Source organism: Aulostomus chinensis, chromosome 17 (assembly GCF_037954235.1).
Source record: "Aulostomus chinensis isolate RoL2024-O1b breed Wild chromosome 17, RoL_Achi_v1.0, whole genome shotgun sequence".
NCBI classification, from domain to species: Eukaryota; Metazoa; Chordata; class Actinopteri; order Syngnathiformes; family Aulostomidae; genus Aulostomus; species Aulostomus chinensis.
Window position 1 is genome coordinate 22,251,217 of NC_141336.1, and position 26,978 is coordinate 22,278,194.

The 26,978-nt window shown below is 43.0% G+C and overlaps 1 protein-coding gene across 7 annotated transcripts in view; it reads left to right on the top strand.

Annotated features, from left to right (window-relative positions):
- The window catches only part of dlgap2a (discs, large (Drosophila) homolog-associated protein 2a), a 162,384-nt gene that overhangs the window by 123,040 nt on the left and 12,366 nt on the right, over positions 1–26,978 (top strand). For 6 of the 7 annotated variants that reach the window (XM_086181606.1, XM_086181605.1, XM_086181607.1 and 3 more), the window contains 4 exons: positions 4,738–4,806; positions 5,772–5,925; positions 7,059–7,275; positions 8,982–13,164. In XM_086181606.1, the coding sequence (XP_086037732.1) occupies positions 4,738–4,806; positions 5,772–5,925; positions 7,059–7,275; positions 8,982–11,350 (2,809 nt within the window). In that variant the 3' untranslated portion in view covers positions 11,351–13,164. Of the gene's footprint in view, positions 1–4,737; positions 4,807–5,771; positions 5,926–7,058; positions 7,276–8,981; positions 13,165–13,857; positions 13,918–20,224; positions 20,611–26,978 lie in introns of those variants that run through there. The other variant, XM_086181612.1, reaches the window with a different exon arrangement.

Genomic DNA, 26,978 nt, shown 5'->3' on the forward strand with positions numbered 1-26,978 from the left:
TTCCCCAGAATTAATAAAACTAGAGTTGTACTTAACAATCACTGTGAATTAACTCTTAAAAATTAGTAATGTTTTTATTTTGGAGGCTAAGTATAACTTTTTAAAACGGAGCATCACACATTGGAGACAGTTTGCATGAAGTCCATTCCGGTTCTGACTTTAACTCTCACTTTCAAATGAAAGTGTCCTCTAAGAATGCACATATGTGAGGTTATCGTACAATTTAACACCGCAGTCAACCGTAGAATCTAGTCCGCCAACACTAGTTTGTTTCGCTACCGGATGCCTCAGAAATCATACCAAACAAATTTGTTGGCCAGAGACATGAGCTTATAAGAAAGTATGTTTAATTCTCTTTACCCTCTCAGAAGTATTTGTGGCAAAAAAAAAATACATACGACTTCAGTTGTGTGGAGATTTTGTGTCAGCCATCTTTGTTTTCATCCACTGCTTGAGAAACAAATCATAAGGATAGAGCAAACATCGACGCTGCCTCTGAAACCTAATAATCTGGCGGCAGTTTAAATTCCTCCCATCAGACAGGAAACACTTCATGATTAGTTTCTTGTAGACTTTGACGTCCTCTTGAAACTGCTGCAAATGAGTGCAGTATTGGCTTGTTATATCTTCAGCTTTCATTCCGGTCACCCCACTGCAGCCCTGTTTATTCCTGTTTGGAGTCTACACATAAGAGGTACTGCTGATGCAAGTGGTACCTAACATAGGAGCTTTTATGCGACTCTATTATGGTTCATTGGGCTTGTTGGGATGGAATTAGATTGGATTCAGGACCGACGTGGCATAGGTTGGATTTCCTCTGCACTCGTAGCCATTTGATGTCCTGCCAGGGCATTCAGATGGGCCAAACGCACATTTGACAGCAGCGGCTTGCTCGAGCAAATCATGTTACAGCGAGAACCGACCGTCAGGTTGTGTCACCCTCCCTCCATCTTTCCCTCTTTCAAGCTCTTTGTCACTCTTATGGTTGACAGGGTCGCCTCTTTGTTCATCACACCAATAAAGAATACATCACAGTCACAGGACCACTCAGCCGGAACAAGCTGTGCGCTCGAGAAGGAAAGTTAGATGTCAGAGATGGTTTTAATTAATAATCAGTTACACCCCTCAACCCCCACGCCATTACAACTTCACTCTTGGGTCCTGGACATCCTTTAAGATGTAGAGCCGACAGCCATGATACACTTGAATATGAATCAGCTGTTTTGTGCCACAGTAAAACCTGCCAAAGACGTTTAAGTGTTGCATTCATGATAATTGGTATTGAGTGACATGTGGCAAATTTCTCCATTAGCAATATGAGTCAGCGAGTTGGCCCGACGTGATGTCGTGTTTGATGACAGGTTACAGCGGCGCTGATTCACAAAGGAACACCGACAGTTAACATTTGTCCGTAGCAAAATCACTTCTTAAATGACAGCGGTGTGTAAACACAGCAAGACAATCACTCATCTATTTTTAACAGTTGGTAAATTAACTCATACTATTATTTACCTCCCATCCGAGCTTGATTTCTTGAGTCACTATAATTAGTCGACTATAAGTCAACAGTCAATATAAGGTAATTACTCAGAGTAATGTGGACATTTCGCTCTCAGTCTCAAGGTCAATTCTACTGAATTATTCCTGCAGTAGACGTGTCATTAGCTTACAGTTCAATTTTCAAGGGGTTTTTTTTCCCTCAAATTTTTGTTGAGGAAATTTTTGGTAAGGAGAAAACCCCATATATACGCTGCGAAAACAGACGAGTAACTTTAGAGTTTAGCTTTTGCCTGAAGATGGGAAGAGGACAAGTGGTATTGACTTGGTGAGCCCCACAGTTACATCTCATTTACTCAGGTTAAAGGGGGTCAGTCCCCAACAGTTCTACAGGTGCTGCGCGTTCATGAAGAGTCAGCAAAGGTTCACAGCCAAGTGATTCGCCATTTTGGGCAGCTCTCTAAGCAGAAAAAAACACCGCAACAAAGAAATACAGACATAGAAAACATCAATTTGTACAAGTAGATTATGTTAACTGTAACATTATTCACTTTTTTCTTTTTTTACAACACAGTAAATTCCCATTTAATTGAGACATAACTTTTTGTTTGATGTGATCTTTGAAATGGGTTTGGAGATGTTTCGGTTCTGGGCGGCACGGTGGTGCAGTGGTCAGCACTGTCGCCTCACAGCAAGAAGGTTCTGGGTTTTTGTTCTTTCCGTGTGGAGTCGGCATGTTCTCCCTGTGCCTGCGTGGGTTCTCTCTGGTACTCCAGCTTCCTCCCACAGTCCAAAGACATCAAGAGGGGACCAGGTTAATCCAGACTCTAAATTGACCGTAGGCGTGGCTGTGAGTGTGAATGGTTGTCTGTCTCTATGTGTTGGCCCTGTGATGGACTGGTGACCTGTCCAGGGTGACAGAGCCTGAAGGCTGCTGGGATAGGCTCCACCCCCCTAAAATGATAAGCGGTAGAAAAGGGATGGATGTTCAATACAGTACACTGCCTGATCATTGTGTGGATGCTGGCTAGTTAGCCTTTAGCTAGTGCTAGCAGCTAGTTTAAAAAAATGAATTACAGGGAAAAATACAAAGCAGTTTATTTGCAGCTCAAATACCATATGCTAACAGCTGCTACTTATGTAGCTTATTGATTTATTTATGTAGCCCCCCCTAATTGGTAATGACTGAGCTTAAACTCAAACATCATATGCTAGCTAGTAGCCAACCTGTTGCATTGCTAGGACTGGTTACTCACTGACAGGAGCCATACACAACTATACAGATGAACGAAGAGCAAGCACCCAATAAGTTGTTTCTGAACTTTACAAAGAACATGTTCACTTTGAGCAAAAAAACAGTCTGAGACTCCACTTCTGTTGCTGAATACTGACCGACAATGGAAGCACATTTGCACCAGTCAGGACCCCGAGAGGACGTTTGCACCAGCATGATAAGTTTAGGGGTCAACACCATCTTGCAACTTCCTCCGTTCATCTGCTGCCTAGCACACACATCTTATGTCGCAGAGCAACTCGGTTTAATTGCTTGGAGAACACCAGGTAGTTTTTTTTACCCTCATTTGGCTCGATGAATGCCTTTGTGCCTCTAATTATCAGCGCAGGGAGAGAGACTGTGTGCTTTATGATGGAGTGTCATTGTTTTTGTGTGCAGTGCTTCATCTTCAAGTGCTTTGTTGGAATTCTTTTGGTTTGTGTGTGTGTGTGTGTGTGTGTGTGTGTGTGTGTGTGTGTGTGTGTGTGTGTGTGTGTGTGTGTGTGTGTGTGCGCGCGTGCCAATTTTGCCATTGAACTACACGTTGTTGGAGCAGAATTCTCTTACTTTTGTCATCACACGACACCATGTTGGCGATATGTGATCATCAGTTCTTCCCAAAGTTTTTATGTTTCATTACAGCAGGTTCTCAGTGAAGGTAATTATGTCTACAACATGCAAAGAACACTTCAAGCTCGCTGCTATTTTTAATTTCCTCTCATTTGTGTGGAAGTGTACTGATGTTGCGGGCAGACATGAACTATTTGAGTGCGCTGCCATTACCGCATCACAGTTGTATTCCTCCACAGTGCCTGTCTGTCACGATGACCTTTGACTTTTCCAGGTCATCCCTGAGACCCAGTAAATGTCTGGGCTGTATTATTTTTTTAAACTTTCCTCAAGGTGTTCCAGAGCTACGTATTGTGTTCATGTGAGGTGAGAGTGACCTTTTACCTTTGACCACCAAAATCTTTTTAGCTCATCATTGAGTCCCAGTGGACATTTTTGTCAAATTTGCAGAAATTCCCTAGAGGCATTCCTGAGATACGGCGTTAACAAGAATTTGATGGATATTACATGTATGCGAGGTGACAGTCACTCTGACCTCTGATCTTGACCCCTGAACTCTTTTTTAGGGTATCTTTGAGACCCAGTGGCATTTTTGAAGAAGTTCCCTCAAGGAGTTCCAGAGATATTGCGTTTAACAAAAATGGTTATTTGAGCAGACAACCTAAAAACATAACAGCTCCAGGCTTTGGCTTTCACCTGCACAGAGACATAAAATAAAACCTGCACCAAGAGGCAGAGACATCCAGTATAGTTACACTTGAGGCGATTTGACTCATTTTGGACATCCACTAAAAACTACCAGGAGATGGAATTATGAGTTAATACCTTTGCCAAGGAGGCAACATGGTGAAAAAAATGTCTTTATAAAACATTGGGTGTGGCGCAGGTCTTTAGTCTCCACCTCCAGGGTGCTAACTATGAAAACTCTGCGTGCTCCTTAGCCCTCCTGATATCTATGTATATAAATACGATGCTAGTATGCTAGTTTTTTGAGAGTATAGAGCCATTTATGTCAGATATGATGTAGTGAGATCATAGTGTAGAAGATGTGAGAAGGAGGAGGCACGTATTCATTGATGCAATCCCACCTGGGTGTACCCTTCAAATACAAGACCCTAGTCCTGTATTTGAAGGTCTACTGACTGAAACACTGGTATCTGTCCACAAACAAGTGAAGACGCTGGAATCACCAGTGTGCTCAAGGAGTTTCTTTGCATGTTGGTCATATTTCATCACCCTAATGTTCGCAGCGTTTTGGTTGAATCTCTCCAAGCAAACATTCAGTGCAATGCCACAAAAAAAAAAGCTAGTTCCACTGGACACATGCCCAGTGAAGTCACATCTATCCATCTCCCACTTGTGGGACCCAGTAACTCTGTTTTCTTCTCTACCCACAGCTCTTACCGCCTGGATAAAATCAACAGTGACATGCGTAACTACATCACCAATTTTGCTGCAGACTTAAGGTGAATATAGGATCAGTGCCTCCCCTTACCTCTCTGTTGCTGCCATGTTGCAGTGGGCAGATGTTGGAGCCAGCTGGCTCGCTGCCTTGCTGACGTACTCAGTATGGATGCATCAGAGCAAACACTCAAGACCAGTCAATGAGAGGTCACCTGGGGCGATCGGCTCCCACCGCCACAGCATAAGGCATAGTTAGACACAGTACGGATACGGTTTGATTCACAGCCACATGTCGTATGCTTTAAGTCCGCTTAGACAAATTATATGATTTCCTGTTTGTTTCTTCTCTTTTGATGTCTGTGGATTTTAAAAGGATGATGTGACTTTGCAAATATGCAGGGCCTCTAACAGCCTGACAAGATGTATTTAGAGACTTTTAATCAGACTGGCATTTTCCTCGCTGCCAAACATTTATCTCTATAAAAAGCTCAGAAATTGCTTACTCATCCCCACCTGTCACTAGAAATAGATCTGGCAGAGGGCACTGTATTTTTATATTCCCAATGTGACTCACATACTTGTAGAAGTCTGTGTTTACTTCCTATATGTCCTTACATTTCTCTAGCGTATTTCCACCCCGGCCTAGCCTTGTGAGCATCTCTCTTGCCCTGCTTTGTTAGCACATTTAACTGACATGGTGGTGTTCCTTGAAGTGCTGCCTCACTAACTAGACCCTGATTTGCATTTCCCTCATTTCCAAGCATTGATTGGATGTTTCAGCACAATGTAAATTGAACTGCCTTTTTAAGGACACTAGTTGCAAGGAGGAGAGAGAGGGTCTCCTCCTAGGAGAGACAATGTCATCACCGGCCTCCGTCTCAAGTTTAGGTTCTCCAGAGGAAATTAATTGTTTATTTCACCCTACATGATTAGTGGTTAAATAGTTTTTAATCGACTTGCTTTAAAAATCATCACCATGGCAGTAGTCTCACTCCTTGCCTATCTCTCTCTCTCTCTCTCTGTTCAGTCAGAGCTACCACTTACAAGCCACCATGCACCCGAGCATGGCCCTGGATCCCTCCACAAACTACAACTCTCCTAAGTTTCGCTCCAGAAACCAGAGCTATATGCGGGCAGTCAGCACCCTCAGTCAGGCTAGCTGCGTTAGCCAAGTGAGCCAGGTGAGTCTGCACCATTCCCTATTAGCAAAGATGTTGAAATCTCACAGACAGTTTGTCTCACTTCTGGACTTAGGAGATGGAGTTTCAGCAAATTCAAAAGAGACTCATTTCAAAAATCCCCTTCAACATTCAACCCCTCAACCACCACAGATGGCGTTAGCACCACCAGTAGCTAGGCTAGTGCTGCAAATATTAATGCTAGCTCAGAAAACAAAGTACTGGAAGCCCAGGTGATTTCAACAGTTTTTACTCTGTCACCATAAGTTGTTTTGGGTTTGTTTGTTTGTTTTTTTAAGACACTACAGATTTTATGCACGACTGTGCCTACCCCTGTGGTTATGTGTGCCACAGTTTGGGAATCATGGAACTGAAGACATGGCTTTTAACTCACATTGGGCCTGTTTTATCCTTTAGGTTTTATAAGAGGCCCACACATATTTTTTTCCACAATTAATCACACAATGTTTATCTCAATAAAGGACCTAAACCAAGGTTGTTGAGATATTCATCTCTCTCTCTCTCTTAAAGGAGACTCATTTTGATTTGTTCAGAGTCTTAAAAGCTCAACTAAATCTGTCGCAAATCTCCATGGAACAAGATGTTTATCTTTTGATATTGATGTTGCCAAATGGGAGTGAAGGGAAAACAGTCAGTTTCTACCCATCAGACAAACATTTGTCATTGTTGTACTTTATAATTCATGACATTAGAAGACACTACGTACACATTTGAAACACAAAACACAACATGACTTCATGAAAGGTTTGATGATGTTGTGTGGTTTTACTGGCACTGCAGTGAAAGAAACCAGCCTTCTTCTAGTGAGGAAAAATGACTGAACACATCCCAGGCAACATTTAAAAAATATTGTGGCATTACAAGAACACATTTTCATTGATCTCTCTCTCTCTCTCTCTCTCTCTCTCTCTCTCTCTGCTGTCTGTGCCCTTTCGCCAACTAAAACCTGTGTGCTCCATTTGATTTCAGCACCAGGCCTTGTTTTCATTCTATGTGAAAATGACAGAGAACAATATCAGGTTTTACAACCAGCCAATTCATTCCCTCCAGAATAACAAATATCCTGACTTGCTTAATGATGGAGAACACACGCTCATGGCTTTTGTTTCTCACAGGTGAGTGAAACTGAAATAAATGGCCAGTTTGAATCCGTTTGCGAGTCAGTGTTCAGCGAGGTGGAATCTCAGGCCATGGAGGCTTTGGACTTACCTGGCTGCTTCCGCACCCGGAGCCACAGCTACCTTCGAGCTATCCAAGCTGGCTACTCCCAAGATGATGACTGCATCCCTCCTATGGCCTCCACCGTCACGTCCACTATCAGATCCACCACAGGTAAGAGCTACCGGACATTATATTCAATTGCACAGTATAATTGTATGTTTTTGGGTGGTATTTTTGCTTGCTTGTGTACTGACAAATTGACACTAGAGGCTACTATTTGATACTGATGTGTGGTAATGAATGGCTGTAAAACAGTAAATTGATTGTACTGTCAAAGAGCTTCATATCCTTGCATGAATCACTCTTGTATGTTTCATTGTATTTGATGGATGTATGATTACCATAGCTACAACTTGTGAGCCGTGCCAGTTCATCCTACTGCATTTTGGATACAGTGCCTCATCTGCTCATCCACTGGATGCATCAGAGAGTAAAGCTATGAACCCTATTGAAAATCTTAGGACAGTATCTGAAAGAAAAACAAGGAGGGACTCTCCACTTAATGTTGGATACCTGACTTTCTTTATGATACCACTACACTGCACTCACAGCTTTATTGTAAAATGAGCAATGGTGAAATTGCCAAATGAGATTTCTTCTTGTAAACCCAGTTAACACTGTGCTGCTAATCTTTAAATGTCACTGCAAACGCCATAAGGTTTCCTCTTCCCTGGATTATATTTATTATTTTGTCTCATTGCAAAACAAGCGTTTACACGCAATGAGGTCACATTATAGACCTGCAGACCAGGAGAGTGTGTCATCAAAACTGACCGTGAATATACTGGTTTTTGAATTTTCGTGTCCACGATCTTGTTGCAGTAACTCTAAACCTACTCAGCTGTCACTTGCATTTATTTCTGCTAATGGGGCTTGATTATAAGTTGAAAGTTGCTGGTGGTTTCAACAATTCCTATGATTGCTGGACTCACGGAGGAAATGATTTGTCCAAGTACAGATGAAGAATGGGGGAAGAAATGAAGAGAAAGTGTCCGGAAAAGAAGTGGATTCAACCTCTTGCCACCCAGCAGTTGGACTATAATAGGGAGGGTTAGAGGTGTGGACATCTGGAGATGTGCTTATCATCAATTCTTCATACATGTTTGCTTACACTGCTTTCTCTGTAAATGTTTTTGCATTTTTAGGGTGCAGAATTTGGTGTTTAATGGATTTTTCCAGCATTTTGGAGATGGGGTAATCAGAACTTCAAACTGGACCTCATATTTTCAATAGGGTTCATACTGTACTTCCTGATTGATGGGAAAAGAGGTTTGGAAGCTTTGCTCATCTTTGCCTCTTTTCATTGCACAAAGTACACATTTCTCTATCTCTACGGAAAGCAGAAGAGCATGCAAGGATTGTCCTTATGCCTCATTTATTAGAAATATTGTCCCATTCTCTGTGATGTGTTCTGGGAGCGATGAGTTTCAGCTTTGTGCATTGAAAAGATGTTAAGAAATGCATGCTACAAATTAAGGTTGAGAAGGCAGTGTAAACCATCAACAGAGTGAGTCAAAATGGGAGCGCTTTGTCAGCATTATGCTGGATTCAAACACAGGTAATGTACCATGATATTCACATTAAAATTCTAAAATAAAATCTTCAGTATACATTTAGCGTATACGACTGAGCAAATTGGGGCAATGATGACTACGTCAGCACTTATTTGTGTTAGATTCCTGCTATTATCTTATTTTGACTCATGGTATTCAGTGCATGATTTGATGTTACTGCTTTGTGGCAATAAACAGCACATTCTCTCCAGCTGCTCACACCTGTGGCCATATTACAAATACATATTTACATTTGTCTTCCAGACAGAAATTATATGCAGCAAGATTCTTGTTTACCCGACCAGGCAAGTGTACATGAGGATTTGGCAGACACGGCCCCTTTGGCTCATGATGATCTAGGCTGCCCCATCAGAAGAGACAGGCTTTACCAACAAGATAACATGGTGGCTCCAGCCAAACCTATGTCTGGACCCCCAGTTTCTCCAAGCCTCTTCAGATCCCCCAGATCTAGTGCTCCAGAACGGCCATCACCAAAAGCCATTCAGGCCAGTATCAAAGAGTCCGCCACCTTGGCTGCAGCTATCAGCATGCAGTGGAAGGAGGAGGTCTCGGCCATGCGTAGGGAGCTGGCCGAACTCAGGAGGGACCTCTGTAAAGAGCTCCGTGCTTTCAACAGTAATTTCAACTCTTTCACACAGCATTATAACACATGGTCTCCCCAAGGTGCAAGCATGGCAGCTGGGGCAGGAACAGTAACGGGAGCATGGGCAGGAGGAGTTGGCCCAGGAGGATTTGGGACCTCTGGAACAGATAGAGGCACTGGGGGAGCAAGAGAGAAGAAACCCTATGTATCTAAAGTGTCAGTGGGCACCCAGGCCAAAAGCAAGGTCTTGATCAGGCAAAGCACTGCAGATGCAGCTGTCAATTGTCCAGAAGAGAAGGAGAGACAGAAAGGGTCCCACCGAAATCTGCCAAAGCAGCTCTCCATGGATCCAAGCATTCTTGCTTGTCCACAGTCAATGTATGTAGAAAGTGCCATACCACTGGATCCAATACTTCCTAGCTCTGCCAGAACAGTCCAATCAGAGCCATTAGAAATGTCAGATGTGCTCTCCAGAGCTGAACCAGAACCAAAGAAGTCTGACCGTGTTATGTGGAGTTCATCTGACTTGGCAACTAATGAGCCAGTCAGGCCTCATGATACAGTCCCACTTTCATTGGAAGCATCCATTGAAAGCCCTCAGAATTCAGTGACAGTGGAGGAAGAAGTTATAATCACTGCACACCCAAGCGATGTCGACCCAGCTGATGAGAACCTTTCAAATACGGAACCACCTGACCTAGATGAGACTAAGTCCACTGACTCTGAACTCCTTGAAAGAGAAAAGCTGCATCTTCCATATCCAGTGCCTGTTGTTACTGTGTCTCCACCTGAGGATCGTGATGACATCACATCAGATACAGAGTTTGTGGATGATCACATCATGGACAAACCAGATCCTGTATCTCAAGATCCAGCAAAGGAGTGCTCAACAAAGACGGTTGTAGAGGATTCAAATTCCAATGACCCAACGGAATCACAACCAAGACCATCAGATTTAGCCACGATGTCAATGTCTTACTCCGATGACGAATGCCACTACTCAGTCTGTGATGCACCTGCGTCTGATACTGCTTCACTGAGTAATGTAGAGAAATGTCCGTCCATCGTGGTGTCAGAGTACCTTGACACAGACTCTCTGATAAGTCCAATCTGCAGGGATCCAAACCCAGACCCCATTGTCAACCTTCCAGATTGTCCTTTTGATCCTCTCCAAGAGCAAACACCATCGGGCTCAACTTTTACTCCCGCTTCTGTGGAAACGCAACCAAATGCTGAACCAGAGTCCGAAGACTGTGAATGGCCCCCCCTTCCAGAGCCACTTGATAGCACCCCAATATATCATGCGGATCTGGTCCACTTTGACTTGGTCATGCTGACTTCCCTGGATCAAGATGATCTTGACTCAGTATTCATGGACCCTGAACCGGAGCCATTTGACCTGAGTCTTGACTCTCCATCCAATTTGGATTTGGATGCTGCTTTCTACCAATCAGATCATCCAGATTCACCACTTCCCACTGTTGACACTGCAACGCTGTTCCCATTGGATCTTTCACGGTCAACAGAATCTGTTGATTCCGATCCAGCTACAGATTATTGCTTGACTCACAAGCCTCAGGATGGATCAGCATTAAATACAACCCCAGTACCACACGTCACTGTTACAATATCCCCTCCTAGTTCAGTATCCCCTGATACATCGCTGGAAATGGACTTTGGACCCGCAAGTCCAGCACCAGATCTGTCTTCACCAGATACAGATCCACTGCCACCTGATTGTGAAGATGTAGTGGCACCATCATCGGACCAGGCGTGCAGGATGCCAGATGATGCCATAGCAGAACCATTTGAATGCATTGATTTATCCCAGGGATTTGGCAGAATTGTGGATGATAAGACCCCAGGTAGCCCAGAGAGGTCATCATGCGAGGAGGGGTTTCTCTGGTACCGGTGGCAGAAAAGAGCCCAGAGGAAAGAATCGGTGCAAAGGAGTGCCAGTGTGGAACTATGGAGCGGGAGATATGAATACAACAGTGCTGAAATCACATATGTATCCCTCACCCTGTAATCTCATACCTCATTCTCAGTAGGCAAAATGTAGCCCAAAGTCTAGTTGAGAGTTTTGGTTTGTAGCTGCTGATGTACTATAACGCAATGTGCAAATCTTAATGTCATGTGATCATCGGCATTCAAAGCAAGGACTTTATCATAAGACTCCAAGACAAAGGACTGCGTGGCTAGCAGCGAGAACATGTGTCAGGGATTAAATTAAAGAACGAAGGGAACCTTCAGTGGTGACAAATCTACTGAACTGATCTGCTGTCACCAATGATGAGAGTTTTCTTCCAGGATGGTACTGACCATTTCAAGTACAGTGCACCTTACTAATGAATGTTCTTGTCCCGTCAGTGGATAAATACAAGGAACTGTTTCGGACCACGGTCATGGACAACAGACAAGATAGTCCAGACAATCCTTGCAGTGACGATGGAAACCCTTCCCTTAATTTAATCTCTGTGTTGTGTCACTCCAGGTTGGGGTGAAGTACATTTTGGCGGTTATCATATAACTGTGAATCCCAAGGGCATACTGTTTACTATGTGAGCTGTTGGATGGACACCACAGTAAGAAAAATGAAATGATGCTACAATCATAGATAGATCTGGAAAAGTGTCGTGTTAATTGGTCTAAAATGCACCATTCACACTCATGCTCAAACACAACTACAAGGAAGTTCATCAATGGTATGTAGCTACCAAAAATACAACATATTTACACATATATCTAACTGGACAATGAATATAAGCGTAAATCTATTTAAAAAAAGACAAATTATAAAGAAAGTAATAAACCTTGTTGAAAGGTGATATATGGTGGTTGTTTTTTTTTTACTGTAAGATATCATAGTGCTCAGGAATCAAAGACTGAGAATGTAATACCACTGGGACATAATGACACAAAGAGGTGTGCATTCATCTGTGGCTATTTTTAATCTGTGTGACACTGAATGATGACAATTATTTTGTAATGTGCATGACTGATGGTATTTTGTGCATTTCATATTCGGTACAGTGCCTCACAGTGAGCATTTGATTCTACTCATGATTTCTTTTTGATAATCAGTGCAGTGAAAGAGGGCGCAGAGTTGTGATACGAGCAGTGAACAACTAAAAAGCCAGATGAAAACACAAGACATATCTACGCTATCTGTCCAATTAATGGACTCACCCACTGAAAACTGCTCTCTAATAAAGTGCTCTAGAACAAAAAGAATCTTTCTGCTGAGCATCGGTCGGTACGCTGCCAGAAAAGGATTTTCCTCTGTGTTGTTTTGAATTGAATATGTGCAGAGCACTTTAAGAAAGTTTGCTTAATTGGCTGAATCGGAGAGATTTTCAAAGGGATGGAAATTTAATTAGGTTGTCCCCTTGTATCGTTTCGCTCATTTCACCGGCATAAAACGTGTCACTTCTTTCCTCCCGTGTCTCCTCCCGAGTCTCGTCCACATTAAAATTACAAAATTGCTATCCACAAGTAGCCCATAATTTGACATGTACCCGTAATATTGTGTTAAATATAATAACTGCATCTAGAACTAGTCGTGCAGTAAAAGATATTGACATATAATGAAAATGTAGGAACAGAGGATAAGACACAGATGAGTAGTTGTGAAATTCCTGCTTAACTGAAGGCTGATGAAGATGGCTGCTCTTGTGTCTTTCACATCCGAGAGGGTTTTTTTTTTTTTGTTTGTTTTTTTTTGTCTCGACTTCAGATAATATCTGACATCAAATGTGAATTCAATGTACCTCTAAATCAAAGGCAAAATGATTAAAAGTCAGAAACAGAATTACTTGGTGTCTGGAATTCTTATTAATTTAACAATGAATAAATTATGAAAAAGAATATAGATGCTGTTTTGAATACAAAATCATGGAAGGAATGCACTCTTGGCCTATTAAAAAAAAAAGAAGAAATACTTTTCTCATGTGGCACGTAAATACCAACCAATAGTTAGCTGCATTTAGCAAGAGTTCTTCATCATTGATGTTACATATTACATTCACAGCATTGTGGATTTGTGCCTACTTAACCTCCAAGTGTAACTCTGCATATACATGTTCTCTAAACATTTCTTGATGGAGGCCAACTTTGATTTTATAGGATGTTTATTTTTCGGTGCCTCTGTGGTAAAACTGGATCGGCTCAGGTGGTGAGTGATGAATGAGAACGTTCATAGTGACCTCAAATCTGGATGATTGCGTGTGTTTAATCCATGTCACAGTTTAGAAGTGATAAAAGAAAATCTGGTCAATTCAACAAGTAATGTTTTTCGATTAATGCCTGAAACTACGAGGCTCCGCTGAAGCACTCAGTGCTAATTGTTACTCGCTCTTCTTGGTTTGAAGGCGTGTTTTAGAATGAATGTCTTGATTTTGGCTGAGCAGGAGGATCCCCATAGCCTCCGCAGCTCCTCTGGATCCACTCACCTTGTATAATGTTAATAGACAATACTGTATGTTTGGGCAGATCTGCCCACTCCTCTGAATGTCCACCCAACTCCCTTGTTTCCAGGGATCCAGTTCCGCCTCCCCTCCACCTGCAGTATTGAACGGACTCCCCAACAACCCCCAGGTAAAGCTGCTACCTGGGGCCTCCTCCATTGCTCCGCATGTTATTGTGTGAGGTTTTATTTAACGTGACTGGTCCTATCCTTAAGAAGACGTTAAATACTGAGTATGAGCAGTTGTGTCCTTCAGGTTGCCTTGTGACGAACAAGCTGTGATACTCTGGTTTGTGAAGAACTTAACTTGAGCTAAGTCTTTCTATTTAAGTGCAACCTGACCAGAGTTATCCGTACGTTCTTTTACCACGAGACTGACTGGCAGTCTCCCTGCTGTTAGTGTCGTGTAGCTGGACATCCCTCCACTGAGCTGTTCCAACACAGGAGAAGAAAAAAACAAACACTGTGGCTTGTTTGTATTTCTGTGAGCCAGTCGTAATCGCCGTGGACAACCATTCTTGGAACACGAGGCTTTTTCCATTACCAGTGGGTAAACCTGCAAGAAACGACCTTGTTTGAGAGCAAAGTCTCGAAACCTACGCACTGTATATCTTTCCAACTACTCACAGAAACAACCAAGCAGGCCCTGCCTCGTTCCAAGATGCAAATCACCATTGAAACCTGCCATTATTAGCATGTAGGTTTCTGCAAGCTCTGCTAGCAGGCTCGGACATCGTTGCTTCACAGAGAAGAGAAGACTTTGAAAATGGCAGCGCACAGGAAGAAGAAGGAGCAACTGAAATAGGCGCCTAGTGGCGAGCATATACCTGCAGCGTTGTGGTTAACTACTACCCTACTGTAAATTATCCTCCTCGGTTTTGATGGTTATTGCTTTCAGAACACACTCCGTCTCTGCCCTCACTTGACATGTTTACGGTCCCGTCATTCCTCTGAAATCTACCTTGCACTATGCCACACCTGCTGAATGTAAATATTTGCCTCAAAAGTGATTCAAGACGTGATTCCCAGGTTAAGATCACAGCGCTGATATGCATTTTACATGTAGGCACTGTTTGGTAGACCGCCAGATGCCAAAAAGGACCTTGGCCTCAAAATCACCTCACCATCTGGGTTTGTTTCAAAATGCTTTTGTCGTCATCCTGCTCAAAATTCTGGTCACTTAAAAACTTCGAAGGTTGATTAAGTAAGTTTGAGTAATGATTCAGCTGATCTGGTTTTTGTTATCTATTGTTGGCCACTTTTACAGTCTTTCCTTTGTTTCAGCCGTCTGTCATGCTTATGACAGCGCCAATAATAGTGTTTACAATCCATCTTCCTTTTTCTCCCGCCCTCCATGTCATTTGCATATCCTTAAGAGCCTGCTGCAAAACAAACGGCTGCATTTCCTTTACAGTGATAAATCCAATCGGGGAGAAAGACTCTTAATGAATTGTCACTCAGCTCCCCCCAACACCGCCCTCATGTTAGCTCACAAGCGGGCCCAGATAGCGAGGTCCTAACAGAGATGGAGTGCTTGAATCTGTGTCCTTGTGTTAATCAGCCTCACTGGCACAGCTTTTTCTTTTTTGCTCTGTTTTTTACTGTTACCACTGTTTCTTCAAAGGTCACCCACATGAAAAGAAATGCTGCCGCCACACTGCTCCCCTGAAAGCTGACACCAGCCTGGCACTACTGCTGGTATAGCGATTTAAAAACCCACCTCCACATCAGCTGGGGGAAGTAATCATCACCCCCGCATTCAGTTTTTGCTGAGGTCTTCCTTGTGGGGAGTGACAAGATCTGAGCCCAGACACCATTGCTTAAAGCTGTAGATGCTCACTGACACACCTGTTGCGTATGAGTTGAGTGGATTGTACTTCCTGGAACCTTGATCAAACTGAATCCCCTTTTTCCAATAAAGACATTAACATCTAGCTTTTGACTGCAAAGGGAAGCAGTCAGTATTTACTCCGGTGATCCTGCAGCAGGCACAGGTATTCATGACAACACAAAACCCTGCAACCTTTTGTCATCTTAGCCACAAATGCTCAAACGCTGTTCAGGGTTAGGGTTAAAACATTAGATCGTACTGCTGGAATCACCGTCTCCGCCCTCCACGCTGCTTTCTTCTGTACTGTTCATTTATTCAGATTTCTGCCGCATTTGTGATGTTGAACATGATGCACCAGAAAAGAAAAAACAAAAATGAGACCTTGTCTACTTGTAATGAGTAAGAGGTTAATGGTCTTTTATTTGACTTCCAAGAACCTGCGACTTCTCACGCCTGTTTTCACGACTTGCTTTTTTTTTCGCAAATCACATCGCAAGTTAATATTTGCAGCGGTGTTAGAAACTCTAAGTCTTCACTGCTTGAGAACGAGATGAGCGATGGAAGGGAGAAAATATGTCACAAGTCATTCTACCGTCTGAGTGACTCCTGCTCTCCTGAATCTTGATGTCGGCGCTGTTGTTCATTCATAAGTTTGATTCATTCACTTCTCCTTGAGCTGCACATTTGTCAAGTCATGCGTGAACTAGAATGAACTCGTACGAAGTCCTAAGGACACGGGACTAGGTTGATACTGCTGGATCGACTTCTGTCCTTGCACAGATTTGTAATTGATGTAACCTCACCGGAAACATGCCGCGAGCCTGGGGGCTCAAGAGGGGACTTTCTGCTGTGCTAACTGTCCAGCAGTGCATAAACCGCTGTTTAACACAACAGCGGTGTACAAAGGTTTAATTTGTAGCCCTTAGACCTCATGGTTCTGCTCTCAGAGCTAATCTTCCACTCTTTCATTTTCATATTCAATATAATTATAGTGAATAATTTTGTTGTTCCAGTGGTGCACACAACGTCGCTTAGGGCTTTGTTCAGTGCCTTTGCTGCGGGCAGGGTAGTGAGCGGCTGAGTGAGTGTACTGGCTGTGCTCCCTTCAGATGAAATCTAAATGCTGAGTAATACTGCCACTGCCAAGATGGGAGCAAGAATTACGGCCGCGATTCGCACGACTTCCTGACTAATAATGGCTCTATTTTGGTCCTCCTGCTGAATCATGCCCCCTGAATGGGTCATCTCTTTCCTCCCTTGATCTTACTTCCCTCCTTGATTTATCCTTCCCTCTCTATCACATATACACACACACACACACACACATGCACGCACACCCCTCCTCCTCCATGTTGCCTCCTCTCTTAACCTCCGTGTCTATTTTTGGTCTTGCCCATTTTTCTTGTCACTATTGCATCTCTTCATCCTGGAGGAGTTAATTTTGTGAATGGACAGCATCATGAGTCATTAGGCTCCGAAACAGAGAGCTCTTCACAGACCAGACTTCTCTTGCTATTAATAAACACAACTGAAAAGGTGTTGAATGTTTGATGAGCCCTGAGTTTTACGCTCATGAAAAAAAAAAAAAAAATCTTTCATTTGGACAACAATGTCTTCAGTAATTGTGTTGTTCAGGCTACAATGTAATTAGGGGGAAATGCTATTAATTTACCGCCAACGTTTGGGGGCCCGTGTGGCGGGTGCAGCTCATTAGAACTCAGAATAGATCAGATTTTGGTCTCTTGAGGACTTCCTTAATTGCCTTGTGTGATGTAAGTATTTGTAAAACAAAAACAGAAACTAGAGTTCAACATGCTTCGCCTCTTTGTCAAGGAAAACGATGTAGCGCGTTGCTCTTGGCTCCGAGGTTTCTGCTTTGATCACAACATCGCCAAACACAACTTGTACTTAAGATGTTCCAGCATGTAACCACGCTGAGGGAGTGTTTTTCTCAAAGCCTTGCTTGAAAGTAGAGATGTGTCAAAGCCTGGAAGGCGTTCATGACCAATTCCTTGGTCCATCTCTCTCTGGATTAAGTCGATATTCTAATTTGCACTCTAAAGAAAGTAATCCCCGTCTTTCTGTCATGAAATGGACAGAATAAGATGATGAGTTGTCAGGCTTCCACGAGCAAAACACACAAGAACTGTTGATTTCCTCTCTGGGTTTTTTTTTTTTTTTTTTTCACCATCATCTTCCTCTGACGAGCGTCTCGTGTCTGTGATGAGGCTTTGATGTTCTCACTCACTCTTTCATCTTAATCATCGTACAAAAAAAAAAAAAAACATTCCTAACTTTTAGATGTCGCCTGTTCTATGTTGGTGCTGCAAGTGAGCAAAGGAGAAGGGAGAAGCGTCTGTAGAATGGGAGAATCACCCGTCTTGGACAGAAGGCGCTCGCTCAGCTGTGAGCTTGGATCAGAAAGATGAAGCAGAGACTGGAAGTTTAACACATTGCTGAACGTGTTGACACACACTGTGGCAGCTTGTGCAACAAATCACAGCAGCTGCTTTTACATATAATAAGAATTTTTGATGTTGTAGCTCAGAATGTCCACTCAGCAGAATACCACAGGGAAGCTAGCATCTCCTCGGGTTCCCTCCTCCAAAAGCTGATGGGATTTTTTTTTTTTTTTTACATTGTACTTTGGACTACTGCACTAAGCAAACTCCATTTCAAGCAAATGTAAATGCAGTTGCTGGAAGTAAGAAGCTAATGTTGGGCTATGACTTTACCTCAGACACTTGACTTCATCGTCCTCTCTTTCCTGGCCTCTGCAGGCTCATGTAGCCACTGCTTTTTTAGCAACTGTTTTTTTTTGTGTGTGTGTGTGTGTGTGTGTTTGTGTGTGTGTGTGTGTGTGTGTGTGTGTTTTTTTGAAGAAAATCCACAAGTGTGGTGTTTGACCTTTTATAAACTCCACAACAAAACTTAAGAAAATAACTTAATCTCACGTTAACCTCTGTCTACATGATGCTATGACATACAGCTGCCGTGAACTCCACTCTCACGTACGCCGTAACGTTCAGTTGAAGTCGACTCTATCAGGACGGCGATTATTCCTTCTTCTACACCTCAAAGTTCAAGCCCGCTGCAGACGCGACCGTAAACGTGCAGATTCTTGTGTTGTCTTGATAGAGGCAGAGCTGTTATGTTGGATCGCATTTGATTGAGAAGTGACAGGTGAAGTGTGTCCAGCAGAAGCTAATCAAGCCATCGTGAGGGTTGTTAATACGCCAACAAATACTTCCCCCAATCGGCTCGTCGAACCACCCGAGCAACTACAAGGATAATGACATCAGCTGGTTGTTATTAGAATGATCCCATTAACTAGTATTTCCTGCATGGAACTCTTCTTTGGGCCTTTTTTTTTTTTTTTTGGTACCAAAACCTTTAAAACACATCTGTTTGTTTGAGTCCATCATTACAACCAGACCTTTATTTTCTGCTCCACTTTAATAAATGAATCACCAGAGCTCAAGATTCATGGAGTATATTTTATCAAGGTAGCCACGCATCTCCAGGCTGGCATTTTAGGAAATACATTCAGTCACATTCTTGTTGAGAGTTAAATGAGAAGATCTCGTATATGAATCGACTGCTAGCTGTCTGCTAATTCGGCTCACAGCAAAGAGTGGAAATGGAGGGAAGAGAGAAAAGCATCTCTCTTGTTTCATCCTCACAAACAGTAGCGTAAATTACCCTCAGGAGTCCTCAGCCTCCCTTGCTTATTGTCCACAAGATAATAAGGCACATGGTCTTGTGTAAATAACAATGTACTATGATACAACCGTGATATGGACACGTAATCTGGTACGCAAATGTGTCCGATGTAAAATTCTGTGTTTATTGTTGTATATATTTTAGGATATAATCATGAAACCTTTGTGAAGTTTTTTTTATTTTGTAGTGGCTATTTCTGTGGTCGATCTGCTCACGGCCAGTTTATGATAATTAGCACAATCTACCGAGAGGATCAAAGCACCGACGAGGGTCACGTGATCACATGATACATGGGCGTTTTTGAGTTTTTCCGGGCCGCAGAGGAAAAAAATCAAATCTGCACGCCTCCAGGTAGAAATACACAGTCGCAGGACAAAAAGAGATCAGGTCTGACTGTTAGGCAACTTTTCTTCTGTGCGTCACAAGGTAACATTTCAATCTGTTAAATCGTCAGGTTTTCTCAGGTTGCACCATGGCAACACTGACAAAAGCGAGGCAGCAAGAGGGGATGTTCCAAATGAATTTAATAAAAACTGGATCAAATCCTCTCCTTTATTCCATTCCGTGTTCCCAGCAGCTCCTCCTCAGAGCAGCAGCTAAGACCGTGTCATTAAGTAGTGGTGCAACTGGCTGTGAATGGCCTCCTACAAACCTTCGTGAGGCGTATTGCACCTGTCATTTAAATACTCTGCTCCCTATGTTTCTGTGGCCTGGTCATCCCCACAAATACGTTTGCTATGAGGTCAGACCCGTCCACACCTCCACGCCGCTTTAGCCAGTGAAACTCAGTCAACTTGAAAATGAACTCCCACTATATTTATAAAACAGTGTTTGCTCATCATTATATTTATTTTATGCATCCAAATGTGTCCTACTTTTTACAGCCATCACCTACACACCAAGCTACAAGAAGACCCCTCCACCAGTCCCGCCCCGCACCACCTCCAAACCCCTCATCTCCATCACAGCCCAAAGCAGCACAGAGTCCACCCAGGACGCCTATCACGAGGGGAGGCACCCGCACGGAGGGATGTGGGCCCCTGATGGCCTCAGTTTGGGGTTGAGCCCAGGCAGGGTCCTCTATAACTCTGTGGACAGCCTGGACAGTGCCAAGGCCGTGTCTATAGCCATGGAGGCAGCTGGAGTCATGGCGGGGAAACGACACCTGTCCACAGACAGCCACAGCTCGGTGCTCACCTGTGACAAGGCCGTCCTGGTGTCCAAGGCTGAGGAGTACTTGAAGACGCCGCGGTCGTCGATAGGGATCCAGGTCAGTCTCGACTCTGGGTACAGCACATGTATGGTTACATAATGATAAAAACAGAGACAAGCACACGCACACACGTTAAAGACAGAAGCAGAGTTCTTGTTTCAGCAGCTAAAAATAGCAGGAGTGACTCATCTCACTGCAATCCGTCAATTAAGATTCCTCTCATGTTAGGGCAGGTTTTAGTGAATGGTTCAGTTCACTCACTCCATTTAACACTCTAATAAAGGACAAACAATGAATACAGTTAAAAGGTTTAAAAAGAAAATATTTCATGTTGTGTTTGTATTCCTCGTGTTATCCCTGTGACAATGAGCTCAATCGTTTCATTTCTCTCTCCAGTCTTATTCCCTTCTCTCTCCCTTTTCTACTTCTCCCTCTCTCCCCTCGTCTTTGTCTCCACCCCCCACTCCCGAGTGCTCGCTGTTACCTTGGATTTAGTGTCTGATACCAGCTGATGTTCTGCTGTTGTTGCAGTCTAATTGATTTACACGTCTGCTGCAGAGAACAAGCAGTGAGGACTCCGTGGCAGCTCGCACCTTCAGGGACGTTCACGTGTGTTCTATGAAATAGAACATCAACGTGATGGCGTGAATTAGAGATGTCAGCAGTAGGTTTTTTTTTTACATCTGTTTTTTGCCTTTTTACCCTTCAGTGCCTCTCGATCATCATCTCTGCTCAACAGGGTCCTCGACTCCCCTCGTATGCTTCATATTTGATGCCATTAGTCTTTTTCAGCCTCTTTTCCACACAGAAGTCTAGATATCTCTGTCTAACACACTCCCGCCCTCCTCTCCTGACCAGTCCACTGCTTTCAAATATACATTTATCTTATTTTAGAGGGGCGAGAAGGACCTTAGACCTTAAAGGGTCATATCTGTGCCTTTTCCTGCTGATTTGTCAAAAGATGGTTCTAAGGGCCGCCATTGAGCGCCACATGTTGCCGTCAGGGAGTTGGTCAACTAATAAATGTCGCCCTCAGATGCCATTGATCCCACTCTCACGGCGTTGTATCAAACCCAAACCCTCCGAGTCCAGCAGCAGTATTTGCCTCGATATTACAATTCCCCGTTTGCTTGTTCCAGCAGGCTATTAAAATAGTTTACTGATATCACCTCCTTGTGTGTTTGTTTGCAGGATGACGTAAAAATTACGAGGCCGTTTGGGTTTTTAGGGCAAATCTGTTAAACATCGCAAAAAAAAAGAAAAATGCCATTTTTTAAAAACTACGTTTGGCTGAAGTCTTCAGCCTCCAAGCACATATCTGTTATGTCGTACCTCCTCCAGATTATTAGTACTTTCACCCTACTGCAGTAATCTTTGTATTTATACTTCATATAAACCAGTCTATTTACTCTGGGTTCAGATCAAATTAACCTAGGCAGGATTTCTCTGCATACGTGTGTCTGCATGACTGAATTCCCTCAAAAGTAGAAAGGATTCCTTGTTATTCTGGCATGAAAAGAGTCAAACAATGGCGGAGGAATCCCATCACGCGCTGCACATTGTTGGACTTTCACATGCTGGTCAGAAGTGTGTTTGGAATATACGGAAGAAGCACCGAGGAGCGCCGGGCCCGTTTTCACACCTTGGTCATTTGCATTTTTACAGAATTTCCCTCTAAAATAATTAAACTGCAAATTGAATCAGCATCTTATAATGAGTGATGGGGTCCAACGTGAACTTACAATTTTCTGTTTGAATAGTTTCGCTTATTGCACTTAAAAGAGTCCTCTGTGCTCGTCTCCCTGGTTTGATAATGGAAGAAGAAGGGCGATGTGATACGGTTGCTGTCAGCTGAATAGGGCTCGATATGATCTAAATTAACATTTGTTACACTTACAGTGCAGCTCCACTCACCTTCGCCTTAATCCTGAGAAGTAATGACAAACTTTTTCTGTTCCTCCTGTTCCGTAAATGAGATACGTTTCGATCCCTTATGGTGTTGTTTTTCGAACTTCTTTTTTCTTTCCTTTTACTTCACATAATTTTATTTATTTAGCAGGGTATTTTTTCCTCCTCTGATTCTTTCGCAAGTATCCAATCGCAATTATTTGGTGGTGTTTAAAAAGTAGCCGCATTTTGAACTGGCTGTCCCCGTGAAGGTCTTGCTGCTTGAGTTAAATGTTCACCACTGCAGGGAAAAGTCAGTGGGGAGGATTCATCTTTTTCGAAAAGGGACGCACGGAATCTGGATTTCACAGTGTGCCTGCTGCCCCGGTATCACCCCGTATCCCAGCACTCGACTGACTCACTTGCTTGATTGGACGATGACTTCATTATTCACTCACTCGCACTCTCCACTGTCTTTCACTTGTATAAATTCACAGAAAATCGATAATGTATCTGTCTCCTGCATGTCATCTCCCCGCCTCCTGCCCTTTGACCTGTGAATCAGTAGTTCTGATTTTAAGCTCCTCATGGTAATGGCGTCTCTATTTCGAGGAAGGGCGTCAGAGAGAGGGAAAAGGAGTAGAAGAGGCCGTATTCATCCTAACTGTGAGGAGGGGTGTAAGGGAGGAGTAACGAGGAGGCGAGCGTGTCTCAAGGAACAACCCTTAAACGGACACATTTTGAGGGTGCCATGTCACTGAGCCCCGCCGAAGGACCGTACACGATGCCCGACTCAAATATCTCCTTCATAGAATTTTCCAGGATGCTCTTGTGCATCCTCTGCAATCCTGTTATCACCCACAATCCTCTGCACAGGTAATGTTGGAGATAACAGCAGAGGGAACCGGGGCGCCGCGACAGCGTCTGCAGCTGCAGCGAGCGGAGATGATTGGTCAGTCAATGGGCATCTTCATCTCAGAGAGAAAGCTCTGGTTTTGCAGAGCCGTTTGGTCATTTTCCATTGACTCTGACATCCCCGGAACATCTTGATATAAATTCCTTTTAGAAAACGCATTTTACTCTCAGAGATGAAATACAATATTTCGGCGCTGCCACACAAGTTTGTCTGAAGGTGAATTTCAGCTCCGTGTTTTAATAGACGATAAAACAGCTCTGCCTCTGTGGAGTCTGGCGTCCTCGCGCTTACACACATCACCACGTTTCAGTACAAATCAATAGATATATATAAATGAAAACAACTCCCATGTTGACACGAGAGCAGAGGTGATTTGAACATCTGCAGTGGAGTTAAAGCCACAGAGCAAATCAAGGCAAAGTATTAAATTTTACCGAGTCACAGTTATGAAGTCAGACCTCTCTGTAGTTGAGTAAAGAGTATAGTAAAGCTACAGCGTCGTTTGATATGATGATTGACATTCGCATAACTGAGTCTTGTGTATTAGCTCATATCATTTGTACATTTTAAAACTTTGGTGTTTATTTTTACGTGACACTGACACACAAAGGGATCGCTGCTTTGTATTGCAATTCAGCGTAGTGGAGGAGTTCTCATATTTCAAATGTGATGGAATAAAAGGCAAATGTTGACCCAGTACTAAAAGTATAAGTACTGACAAAATAATACTTAACTCTACCCAGTTTCCATCCACCTCTGTTTCTGATCATTTCTAAATAATTAGAATTGATGATGAGCACAGCTGCGAGAACCTTCCAGATGCTTGGAAGGAGTTTGCCCTGGACCCTGTTGAGGAGCCGACTCAGGCCTGAGACGGAGAACGATGCTGATGCTCAGATGGGCTCCAGCAATGTGTCTGCATTCACAGAACCGGTCACCGTTCTTGTCATTTCCTGTTTTACTGTGAACTTGAGCACTGACTGTGTTTGATGTTGTCTCAACTTCCTGTCCGGCTCTTTTTCATTGCCTCCTCTAATCTAGTTCTCCTGTGTCTTGTTACCCACTAGTTCTTTGTGTGTGTGTGTGTGTGTGTGTGTGTGTGTGTGTGTGTGTGTGTGTGTGTGTGTGTGTGTGTGTGTGTGTGTGTCCTCCCATCTGTTCCCGTTTCAGCTGCTTGATTGTCTTTTTCCCGTGATGCATCAAATCTTTTGTTGCTATTTCCTCGCCTTCTCAGTGTGACTTTTCTAGTTTCTGGGGCTTTATTCCGGCTGCTTGATGATCAGACTGTTTTCACATTTTTCTCTATCAGTGAGCAGGAAATTGACTCTAGTGCAGAGATCTCGCAGGAAGCCAGGAATAGTTCTCAAAATGAGCTTTAATCAACAACAAGAGTCTGGCAAGGAGCATACAGAAGTCCTTAAACTTCAAGTCCATAACAAATCCACCAGGGAGAGGCCAATTCTCTGTTACCAACTTTGAAATCAACCTAGGAAATAAATATGTACAACAGAAGGTTTTTTTCCTCCTGGAAGCGAGTATTGAAAAAGTATTAAGACATTGATGTTGGTAAATAAAACTGAACAGCTTCATTTCTAAAAGGCAGGCCACATTCTCAGTTGTAAGACCACAGAGAGGAATTTCTTCAAAAAACAAAACAACTATTTAATATAATCAACATTTCTAACTAAATAAAACAACGAGAAATGTTCTTCTTGCTGTCCTGAGTGGATGTTTGGGGGCCTTTTTATGCGTCCTCAATATTCCTAAAATCCTGGCCACCTTCCTGCATAGAACATGAATCCAGTCGGGGCCCACTGGGGGCCAAATATTTTCTGCCTCCTGGTGCTAAAACTGTTTTGAAGCTTAAATAATAATATGTTAGATTTCCATCAACAGCCAGCTCCGTCTGACTACTCCTCACTTTATTAGCTGCACTTTACTTCCATTGGCCACATCAGATGGTAAAACATGACATCATGCGACCTTTTAATGTACTGTTGGGTCATAACTGACCTGAATCACCCGTATTGATTTTCCATTTGCCTTTCTTTTTCTTTTTTTTTTTAAATTCTCCTCTCTGCTACAGATTCAAGATATTTTTTGATCTTTGACCCTCCAGGCGTGTTCTTGACATCCCGCCGTCCCTCAGCAGCGCGTCATACCCGCGTTTGTTTCCCTGCAGCTGAGACATGTTTGTGTTATAAAGCGCTGATTGAGTTATTTACAACAGTAGCTTTAATTGGAGTAATAATGATGTCGAAGTCAAAGCTTTTAACCTTTACCGCGCGCGCTTGTCGGCAGGGGGAAGTCACCAGGTGGTGTTTGTGTGCTGGGAGTGAAGGAGCGGTGGCGCTCTTCAGCTTTTAGCTGATGCTCACTGTTTCCACAGCTGTGCTGACATTGTGACTGAGATTACTCATGTGGCGTACACGCGTGTGCACCTGTGTATCACCACATTGGGAAAAACAAAACATCTTCATCTACAAACCCAGATGTTCTGTCTCTCCTCTGAGTATTGGTGTATCCGTACTGGAGTATTTATGTCAAGGATTATCCTGTCCTTATCTCCTAACTTGTACTAAACAGGCTCATAACTTTAGTTTTCATACTTTTGAGTAGAATTTGTAATTATTTTACTTCATTGTGTTCATCAAAATTAAAGTTCATTTTATTCAAAGCAGAAGGGACAAGAACACACACACACACACACACACACACACACACACACACACGTCTCCATCACAACCTCCTTGTTTAAGACTCACTTAACCCTGAAGTGTGTTCTCCTGTTGCTCATAATCAGTTCTGGCAATAGAACTTATTCATGTTGACAAAACAATGCATGAAATGATTAATTGCACCTTTGACCCCCCCCCCCCCTCTACAACCAGTAGAGGGCAGCAACTCACCTTCGCTGCTGCTCAGCCACAAAAACTTAAAAGATGATTTAAAGCTCTAGAATGTATCCGTCCATGTTGACAAAACCTGCTCGAATTCAACTGTTTAAAATGCTCATGTTCCAAGTTGATGTCCGAGATTACTTAAGATGAGCTATTTACACAACGTTGAATTAATTCAATTTAATTGATTGACAGCCCTGATGCTGATGGTTCAAGTTCTGTTGCTGACATCAAGAACATCAGCACATTTCAGCTACAGTCACGTTACAATGTAGTATCTTTTTATTTGGAGAGTGTTGTCTTATTTTATTTAACTTATGATGCTGTGAGTTTTGCACAGCGACAAAACAGCAAGTAAGAAAGTCTTTCACCAGGCTGCACAGTACATTTTGAGTAATTCCTCCACATTTAAGTGTGTAAAGGATTTGAATCAGTACTTCACGGCTATCAGTACTTCTACATAAAGAACCTGTGTACCTTTACCCCCTCTGTCCCTCACAGACGTGAAACTCATTTTCTTTTTATGAGCTGGACTTTGCTTCGCTTTCGAACACAGTAATGGAGGTCACCTCAGCAAGCCGCTCGACCCTCATTTCCTCCCCGTTAACAGCCTCTCCCAAACACCCTGACAAAATACAAAATGGCGCTCCAGGACCGTCCCCTCCACAGCCGTGACTCTAACAACCTCACACCAAAGTTGGACTTGACATTTTCACTCAGTA